The sequence below is a fragment of the Hippichthys cyanospilos genome, chromosome 9 (genome assembly GCF_059441005.1).
Source record: "Hippichthys cyanospilos isolate Australia breed blue-spotted pipefish chromosome 9, RoL_Hcya_1.0, whole genome shotgun sequence".
Taxonomy (NCBI): Eukaryota; Metazoa; Chordata; class Actinopteri; order Syngnathiformes; family Syngnathidae; genus Hippichthys; species Hippichthys cyanospilos.
The window spans coordinates 15,040,451-15,051,125 of NC_142377.1; the positions used below are offsets into that span (position 1 = coordinate 15,040,451).

The window sequence follows — 10,675 nt, forward strand, 5'->3', positions numbered from 1 at the left end:
AGAGGGATTGGTTTAAAAAAAAAAACATTGGTTGTTTCTTCAAAAAATCTTTTTGAGGTTGGTGACAACTTGCAAAGTTGATATTTCAGTCAGAAAGTGGAAGTCATAATTAGCATTTCGCGGGCCACATACAATGATGTAGCGGGCTGGATTTGGTCCCCAGGCCTTGAGTTTGACATCTGTGCCTTAAATGAATCCTGAACATTAATTCTAGGTACCACAAGGTTCAGTACAGATCTGGGACTGAACATGAGCCCAGCGGTAGTAGAAACAATGAATCAAAAATCATAAACTTTATTCTATTCTTCCAACTTGCAGCCATTCAAAGCCTGCATTAGTCCCTGACAAAAACTGAAGAGCAGCAGCCTCACATATTTGTTTTGGAGCCTTTTTAATTGTCACACATTAGTCAGACTTCTGATCGTTAAAGTACATGTAAATAATTTTGGTCTCTTTTTAATCATGCATTTCTCTTAGGAAAAGGCAATGCCGGTCAAGAGTGTGATCCAAGAAGACAGCCAAAGAAAATGTGGACTAAAGCGGAAGTTGCTGCGGTGATGCGACATTTCGGAAGCCACGTTAAGAAAGGAAAGCTTGCCTCCATATATGAATGCGCCCAGTGCAAAGTGGAAGAAGACGCCGTGTTGTCTCAACGTACTGTGCAAAATATAAGAGACTTTGTGAGGAACCGAATAACCACAATCCGGAAGCACAAGTGCCAGAAGCAACTGTAAACCCATAGCCACTTTCAGCGGTATTTTTTTTTTCTGTAATCAATCCGATGAAAAATAGTTTATTTACTCTTAATACTTTTACAAACAAATGTTTCTACTCAACTGAAAATGTAATCACATGCGCTCAAGGGTCAGGTCGCAACCAATCCCAGCTCATCTTGCCAGCGCACACAACCAATCCCAGAAAACAGGTGGAAAAATGTGCCTTTAAATGTATCAATAGTATATGAAAAATAATTAAGTTACCCAATTACAAACAAAATATTGATTTATTACTTTTGAAAATGCTGCAAAGGTGTACAATCCCTTTAAACTGTTAAATTATTGTGCTTGGACTAAAGTTGGTCAGATGTTAACCACTTTCCAATGATTTAGCGAGTATTTCCAAAATAGCTGTCCATTTGTTTGATATTAATTGCGTCACTAGGTAATTCAAGCCTAAATGGAGCCACATAAGCAAAGGTGATTTGAGTCAGTAGATTTTTTTTTTTTCTTTTTTTCGGATCTTGGTTGACGTAGTTGACTCCCCTGTTTATGTTGCCTGAATGCGTAATTCAAAACCTTCTTAAAAATTAGAATTAATTCTCATTTTATACACTGCTGTTAATTTCATAATGGGGGGCTACTTGGCATTTTCATTAAAGGAGCCAAGTTTAAAGGGACCATTGCTAATAAAAAGACAATTCCCTAAACCATTCATGCAGTTGTGTCTTGATTTGTTGGGTTGTCGTGAAGACGTTGCCTTTTTAAAGTCCCAAACATTGTTGATACCCTTCACTGTCCTGTGTTTATTAGTTGTCATTATTTCTCCTTTCGGTCAGGCGGGGGAAAATGACCAGGCAGGATGGACACATTTACCAGGCAGTAACCATGGGATGAGATTTTTTTTTTTTTTCAAAGCTTAGCTTTAGCAGAAGTTAAATACGACTTGCAGGAATCCGCAATGGACACACCTACACTGATAGACCGATGCGGGTTTTGTTAGGATGGACCCACTAAGCATCTTCGCACTGGATACTTTTGGCTTAATATGGCACATTGTGTTTTTTTTGTTTTTTTATTTTTAGCACTCTGCATCTAGTGGAACCTGTTGAGTTTGGAATGGTTCTTCTCCTTCCTGCGGTCCCTTCTGAAGGTTTCTCATTTTCCCCAGATGAGGTTTTTGAGTTTTTCCCTTTTCTGGGCGCTTTGTTCAGGGGATGCAATTATGTATTTGTGATATTTATTTTTCACCTGTGGAGCTCTTTAAGACTGTGCTGATTCAGGGCTATACAAATAAACTTGAACGGTTCTGGGCCTTTTTAAAAGTTGTGTCAACTTAAACCACCATCAGGCAGGTTTTCTTTTACATTTGTCAGTCTATGCCATATTAATATGTGTGTGTGTGTGTGTGTGTGTGTGTGTGTGTGGGGGGGGGGGGGGGGGGGTCAGAAATAAATCAAATAAATCCTGAACTATCCTGATCTTTTTTTTCTAGGCTTCAGCTGGTGTAAAGAGGAAGCGCTGCGAGGTGTGTGGACCACTAAAGGACACAAAGACACAAACCACATGCAGAAACTGTCACAAGTACATCTGTGGTGCACATACTGCCAAATTTTGTGATGCTTGTGTTTTTTTGCATATCCTACCTTAGGGGTCATGGAATTTTAAGTTGATAAGTTATACAAAAAAATCTTAAACTTTGTATAACTCCCCCCCCATGTCTTGAGTATTGTGGATTTTTAACATCATTAATATTGTTTCCACAAAAACACATTGTATAAAAACTTCATATGTCACCTGCAATGACAAAGGAAAACCACTGGGTCCTGAAAGTGGAGACAGTGCAAGTGCTGAATACAAAAACAAAACAAAAAACAGTGGACCCATGGAAGTCTCGTTTGCAGGGTGAATAAACCAAATGCCCTACTATTGACATGCATGCCTAAGCATAACTAAAGTATCACTTAATTTCACTGCACATCTCAAGGATAAATACTGAAGTGTTTTTTTTTTTCTTCATCTTTTTGTTCTTGATACGTATCCCGCATGTCACAACAGAAGGGCACCCAGGGTGACAAGCCAAAGAGGAAAACTGTGATGACAACCATAGCACTGAAAAAGGAACTTATTGCCAAGTGGGAGAGAGGTACACGTGCCTCGGACCTGGCACTTCTATACAATATGTCGAAGTCAACAGTATCAACCATATTAAAGAAAAAGGAATCCATCAAAGCTGCCCATGTGGCAAAAGGCGTAAAAACACTTAGCAGGCGAAGAACTGACAAAGTGGAAGAAGTGGAAAAAGTTCTGCTTGAGTGGATTACCCATAAACATTTGAGGGGCGACACTATGTCAGGGACCCTAATTTGTGACAAGGCAAGGGAACTGCATAACGCACTTACTCGAGACAACCCTGGGAAAAATGTTGAAGAATTCAAAGCTAGTAAGGGCTGGTTTGTTAATTTTAGGGAGAGAAATGGAATTCGCTGGGTGTTAAGACCTCGGGAGGCTGCCAGGACCGGCAAAGAAGCCACCAAGAGATTTGAAGGTGATTTTCGACATCCGGAATTTTCCCCGCTAACCAGTGTTTGTGAAGAAAGCTGATTGCCAAAGAGGACTTGAAAACCTGATCCAGGAGAACAAGTAGTGAAACAGTAAGTTTGGTATCACATGAACCCCACATGAACTCAAAGGGATGATTTAAAAAAAATGTCCCCAATGCGATGAAATTCTTGACAGAGAAACATGTTCCATATCCTTTTTTTCTTCGAGATATGACCTCAAAGAACCGTTTGGGGACTTGACCAGTATCTCAGGCTCTCAGAGCTTTTGAAGTTGTTGAGCAAGTGAAGATTCTGTCATTGTGGGCAGACCATGAACCTACAGTTGGACAAAGACAGTGATGAACAAGCAGGAGAACACACCAGGGTGTGTGTGAGATTTTAAAAGGGTTTCTGTAGGTAGCAGCAAATCCAATTTAATATAATTTAACAGTACCACTAGTTCTGTGTCATTTTTAGATGCTGCTTAAAAATTATGCTTGTAATGTAACACACATTTTCTGGTTGAAATTTTGCATTTGCAGTATTTCAACTGTCATTGAAGAGATACATGTTTGAGCAGTTATTAAATATTCTATGACGGTAACTGTTGGTCCTCTGTGTATTTTTATTTATGGTGCACAAAATGCATTTCAAATCCCCAAATACCATTTCCTCAGGTTCCCAGAATTCCTCTGTGGTCAACTTTCAAGGGTCCACTGTTTAGGAGAAATGAACAAGAGTAAACAACACCTCCAAATAAGAGAAATCACAATTTACATTTGACTTACTTAAAAGCATAGTGCACTTATTTAACTGTTTGCAGCAATAAGTTATTTTCTCTAAAATTAAATTGATAACTGATTTTTTTCACACATACAATTAATGCATATAAAAAACTTTTTTCTACAGGCTCTCAACTATTTCTGGTTTTAGTCATGTGACATTCACAAGCTGAGCCGCAAATTGGTTGTCTGAGCTTTAAGCACATGTGATGTCATTTTCAGGTGACTGCAAGATATAGTGATCCAACAAAAAACATTATTCTTACAATTAACTGTTGAAAATGTTTGAACTGGTAGATTATAGTATTCTATTTATGTGGAAAGCTCACAAAAAATGTTTGCCAATCAAAATTCTGAAAAAAAAGTGTGAGAAAGCTTATATATATATATATATATATAAAATTCAGGACCAAATTAATGAAATGTGTCTGTACAAAGAATCAATTTATAGAACAATCCGAAACCAAAGTATCTAAATTAGATAGCACATTTAAACAATAAAAGTTGATATGTTAAAGAAAAGTGCAAAATTATATTTGATTGATAGATGTCTTACCTTTTATCTATTTTGATGTTGTTTGGAATTACCTGTACTAACTGAATTATAAGTTGTGAAAGTTAAGTCACTATGTGGTCGATTGTAACATTTGTTTGCTGTTTTTGTTTTTGTGCAATAATGTTGTTGCTTTTGTTGATTGTTGTTGATTTTTTTAATGACGTTCTAGAAAAGTGATTCGTGAGAAGAAAAAGACTTGCCTTTTTACTGCCCGATTTTATTCTTGAATTGGCCAACGCTTGTATTTCTATTGCTTTTTTTGTTTCTTTTTTATGATTGAATGAAATAAATAAAGGAAATGAAGCATAACAATTGTTTGCCTGTTAGCGGGGTATGCACTTAACTAAGAAGCGTATTCTTTTTCTCTGAAAAGATAACCAATAAAAACTCACACAAGATTTATCGATTCAGGTTATTTTTCGACCCACTATTTTATACAATGTTCAAATTGTTGTTATTATTGCCCCCCCCCCCCCCCCCCAAAAAAAAGGTTTTCTTTCAGCCTTTGTCTTCTCTTCCTGTTACCACCTGACATACAGTTTGAACAAATACTGTCTTATCCATAATATTATTGAATATCAAAATGGAATTATCTTTGTAAAAACATTATTTTTGACTGAGCAATTGAGTCTCTGAATGAAAATGCTTCCAAAAATATTGGTCAAAGGTCATGTATAAAAATGGAACTATGAAATATGATTTTCAAACACGTGGTATTAATAGAAACAGCATTTCCAAGTTATGCCTAAGCAATTTGAAATGATAATATTGAACACTAAATCAGTTATTCAGAATCAACATAAAAATCCTCAAAATAATTGTGGACAAAATTGTCTACTGCAAAAAATGGCTACTGTAAATAAGTGTACTATTCCTTTAAAGCAGAGGTGCCCAAATTATGTCCCATGGGCCATTTGGATCCCGCGGCATAGACAAAAAATACATTTTGACATTTAATAATTTTTTTCTATGGTACGCATTTTTTTTTCTACTGTCTTCTTTCTAACTGTATGTGGCCCTCGGGAAAAAAAGTTTGGACACCCCTGCTTTAAAGCATTTTGCTGTAGAGGCATCAAATATCTCACTTGTCTCATCTCCACCACCCCCCCCCCCCTCCCCTCACCCCCCCAAAAAAGATACAAGAACACTGTCTACAGAAGACCATCCTCAACATTCCAAGGTAAGAATGATGCAAAAGAGATGCGTGACCAGGGTCTGTTCACTCGCTTAACATTGCATGGTTTATTTCAGGAAGCGAACCAACACAGATTGCAATGTTAATACCACACCTCCTCAGTTTTTGGACAACTGGACTCAAACCTACAAGGACTGTCCAGAAGAGAAAGCCCTCATTCCCATACCCTGCAATCAACCTGTTGCATCAAATGAAGATTTTACATATCGTAGTCATGCTTTTGAGTGGCCACAACTTCCTCTGTCTCATTCCACATCCGAACGTGTCAATAAGGACAATACGGAGCAGACTACAGACAAATTTCAACCAGAACCATGTCACAGGCAGCCCCTCATACTCAAGATGGGAAAAAAATATTCCAGCACATCAGATGAGCAGGAATTGAAGAGTCAAGCTCTTGATCTGTATTGTCGCAATTTGTGTGTCACCCGGAAGCCCTGCGGTTTGGTTGTCGACCCCAGCGCCCCTTGGGTGGGGGCACGCCCTCATGGCTTGGTGTACGACCCGAAAGAGGATCCCAGTTTCGGACTGGTGTATGTCAGCTGTTGCAGCCTCCGGAGTTTCATGGCTTGCAGTTTCTTGAGTTTTGAGAATGCAGAGGTGTCCTTGAAAGACAAGGATGAGCATTATGTGCTCATCCAGGCGGAGATGATGGTGACGGGCGTGTCGTGGTGCGACCTGCTGGTGTTGGCGGAGGAGGACATGCTGGTGCAGAGAATATACAGAGACAAATGCTTCATTGAGAAAATGAAGGAAAAACTGGAAACACATTATTTCCACCAGTACTTCCCAAATGTTTCAAAGTGATGGCTACTATTCCAGAGTGCTTTCATGCACTACAACTTGTTTGTTCTACTGAAGACAATTGTCTGCAACAGTTCCAATATGCTTGTTGTTGGTATTTGCCTTGCAAAAGTCAGTTTGATCAAGAAAATGTTGATTTACTTTGTAATTTCCTGGCTGTTGGTGCCTTTTCCATTCCCATGAAAAGTTAAACACGTATTTTCCTCAAAGAAAGACCACAATCTACGATAAAAAAAAAAACGTTTTTTATAGTAAGATCCTTATTAGAAAAAAAAAGGTTTTTTTTTAAATTGTAGATTGCGGTCTTTCTTTTAACATAAAAAATCATTGTTTTAAAAAATTCCGAATTCTCAGGGTTTCTGTAGTCCTCAAGCAGAATTATTATACCAAATGTATTTTTGTTCGATCATAATTAAACTAGACATTTAAGACCAGACATTTGACTCTCACGTTTTGCATTGTCTTGTCTCTCCACTTGAAATAATTTCCTGTTTCTTGGTTTAACAAATGAAAATGAAAACTTTTTCTTTTTGGATCTGATTTATTGATTAATTGACAAAATAATTGACAGATTCGTCTATTAACACTCACTGATTTTGACATTTCCTTTACCCATACGATATTGTGTTCCATTATTATATTTACACAGAATCTACCAAACGAAATCATAAATTCTCTCCTTTCTTCTTTCTTTCTGCTCTTACACTCAATTAATTCAATCCGAGAGGACCCTGTTGGTAAGTGAAAACAAAGTGGATGTGGAAATTATTTTCACAAAACCGGCGTTTCCTTCTGCCACCACAGGAGGTCGCTGCGCTAACATAACAATTTGCTTTGCCCGGAATCAGATGACGTAAAGCGGACGCGTTCTATTTGATGGCTACAAGATCAACACCCAACTGCAACGATTTTGCCATGGAGGAGGATTTTCGTGCATGACAGTAACAGTGCCAGTGATTTCCTTTTTATTTTATTTTTTTTTGGGAGGGGGGGGGGGCGCTTGTGCGCTCAGCGATTTTTTTTGAAGCAGCGCACGCTTTTTATGCCGTTAGCCTCCCTTTTTTTAATAAACCGGTTTAACTTGTTTGTTTTTTTGCACAATGGCTGTAAACAAAACGTACGTGAGTATCGGATATGCTGCGGTGGGTTTTCTCGTGGGGACGTCTGCTTTTCTAGTGTGGAACGTCGTGTACAGACAGCCGTGGACAGCAGCCATGGGAGGACTGTCAGGTAGGTCAAAAGTGGAGCGGGGAATCTTCACCGCGGAAAGCGTGCTCGTCCCAAGTCAACGAACTGTGTTCTTCTTTAGTTTTTACAGTGTTAAAAAAAGCGATGAATACACTGGCTCCACATGAATCAGATCTAGACATTATACTTTGCCCTTCAGAATTATTGACACCGCTGTGGAAGAGGCTGTTTTTTTTTTTTTTTTTTTTTGCATTATCTCATTAAATCATCCAGCAAACTGGATCATCTTTTTTCCTGTAGTTCACTAAATAAGATTACAATGGGGTTGAGGTCTGGGGATTGACAGCGCTATGGGAAGAGCTTGATTCTGATCAACCACTTCTACAATTTTCGTTATTATATATTCTGAAATTTTGCTTCTGCAATTAAAACGGTTATTTATTTATTTTTTTTAGTTTACATATCTTAACTACAGATGCCTATATGGAGGGAACGGCTTGTATCCCCCAAAAAACTATAACAACTAGTCCACAGGCTGATAGCCACTGATTAGTTGTCCTGAAATATTTGAATCTAAGACCTGACTTAAGGCAAAGTCTAGATGGAATTGTTTTAATCAATAAACACACCTCATGCACTATTTTGTACTTTTTAGTGTGCCTCACAAGGCAGTACCCCTATCTCTAATAATAATAATTAAAAAAAAAAATGTGTGGGAGTGTAATGAAGCAGTTATTTTTTCCGAATGCTGTTTTTAATTTAATTACCGGTAAGTTAAAAACTCTAACAGGTCCCATTAGATGCAACCATCTTGAAGTCAATCTGATTGTGCAAGTGGATGCATGTGAATGTGAACTTTGAGCTTTTAGATTAGGTTTGTAAACTAAACGCCTCACATGCGATACAGTGTATAGGCTTCACTGTGCTTGAATCCACTTCATTTTTGTATAATTGCTGTGACTTTTAACCTTACCTCCGAGGAGAAACTTTGAGTGACTGAAACAAAAAAAGAAGTGCACTTATCTGACTCAGCTTGTGGAAACTTGCTGAATCACGGTGTGATCACGGGGGACAAAAATCTTCGAAATCTTGCTGTTGTGATGCATAAGCCGCTAAAACGTTTTTTTTTTTTTTTCTATTCTTGTGTTGCACTGTTTCTCTAATCTCATCATAGGAACATCCGTGCATGTTTTCCACCAGTCAGTTATTGTATTTCTTGAAATTTAACAAGCCTCAGTGCCGCCATGAATATTCACTAGAAATAATTCGACAAGTATCATTGAGTCTTGCCCTCTGTTTATTTTATATTTCAAGTTTTTTTTAATGAATGCTCTAAAAGAGGATTACTGTATTTCTGTTTTGCCCTTCAGGTGTGCTGGCACTGTGGACCCTTATCACCCACATCATGTACCTTCAGGACCACTGGCGGACCTGGCTCAAGGGGCTCAAGTTGTTCTTTTCAGTTGGCGTATTTTTCTCTGCGTTTGCAGTCGTTGCTTTCATCACCTTCCTGTCAGTAGCTATCCACAACAAGGAGTGTGAGTACCCAATCAATGTGTGTCCTCATATTTATTATATACAATCAAGATGCAATGACTACTCAACAACTAATCAATTATCAAGTTATTTTATGAATATTTCTCACACCAATTCATAGTTTTGAGACTTATTAGAATTGTTACCAGTACAAATAGTCAACTAATGACAAGTCACCGATACCAAGTATCAATACCACCAGTACTTTTCATGCATAAACTCCACCCCCAAAAAACAATGACAGATCAATTTACAAAAAGTCCTACCTATTACAGTTCAATATTTTCTTATATTTTAATTAAATGAATGGTACTTTTCTATTAATCTAATTTGTCATTTCTAGTTCATTAATTGTAAAACTGCTGCAAGAGAGCGACTGATGCTTATTATATAAGCTGAACATGCATTTAAATATTTCAATTTTGTTATTAATGCGGTTTTTAATGGGATCTTAGTGACAATATAATTTTATTCTCACCTGCAGCCCTGACTGACCCTCGTAGTCTCTACCTGTCTTGTGTTTGGAGCTTCATGAGCCTCAAGTGGTCCTTCCTGCTCGCTCTGTCGTCCCACCGCTATCGCAAAGAGTTCGCCGACATCAGTATACTCAGCGACTTCTGAAGGCCTTTAATAATGTTACACATCAATTAAGTATGGATGATATTATGGATGACTTTTCAATGAAATACTGAGCGTTGGATGACACATACACATACCAGTGGAGGGCTGATGCATTTGGAACCAATTATGGAATTCATCAACATTATACAAAGCCACAATATACCCGCGTTTGTTGGGTATTAATTAATACAGTTCCATTGAGCAATGATTAGATTTTTGATTGTAATTATTGGTATATATTTCACACAGATCTGGCCCTAATAATGACTCATCACTGACCCATCAAATACGGAAGTACAATGTCCATCTCTGTTATATACTAGCTTCAGCACGTCAACTGTAATTGCAATTTCAAGTAATTGCCGGTAGGGAACGCTAGCACTCCAACAATACGCTTCATATCTTAATTTGTCAATTTGTGTTGTTTCATAATCAGTTGATGAGTGAAGCATGACAGGACGTTTTCTATGCCCTTTTCTAGATTTTGTTTTATTATGGATTATGCCAAAAGTTGGCTAAAGCCTGCTGTTTTATGTAAGACCTGTTTATGCTTTAAAATAATGGTTTTCATACCCTCCTGGTAATTTCAGAATCACCTTTATGTCTAATATATGATTGTTTCTCAGTGAGATCATTTTCTTGTCTTTTCAGCATATAAAAAGGTACTTTGTGTTGTTATGTGTTTGTAGAAGTCACATTAAAGTGAAAAACCTCTGTGAAATCTGAAACAAACA

General features: G+C 37.7%; 2 protein-coding genes across 8 annotated transcripts in view; both read left to right on the forward strand.

Annotated features, from left to right (window-relative positions):
* LOC148419079 (uncharacterized) overlaps positions 1-6,781 on the forward strand; it is a 35,619-nt gene extending 28,838 nt beyond the window's left edge. For 3 of the 7 annotated variants that reach the window (XM_088423128.1, XM_088423129.1, XM_088423130.1), the window contains one exon: positions 478-1,429. In XM_088423128.1, the coding sequence (XP_088279254.1) occupies positions 478-734 (257 nt within the window). In that variant the 3' untranslated portion in view covers positions 735-1,429. Of the gene's footprint in view, positions 1-477; positions 1,430-2,211; positions 2,245-2,774; positions 4,996-5,733; positions 5,778-5,848 lie in introns of those variants that run through there. The other 4 variants (XM_088423134.1, XM_088423135.1, XM_088423136.1 and 1 more) reach the window with 4 other exon arrangements.
* A 661-nt stretch (positions 6,782-7,442) lies between these two features.
* On the forward strand, positions 7,443-10,662 carry LOC148419081 (heme transporter hrg1-A-like). Its single transcript, XM_088423669.1, has 3 exons — positions 7,443-7,826; positions 9,155-9,322; positions 9,805-10,662. The coding sequence occupies exons 1-3, from the start codon at positions 7,697-7,699 to the stop codon at positions 9,939-9,941; spliced, it is 435 nt and encodes a 144-aa protein (XP_088279795.1). The 5' UTR covers positions 7,443-7,696; the 3' UTR covers positions 9,942-10,662.
* The last annotated feature ends 13 nt before the right edge of the window (positions 10,663-10,675 follow it).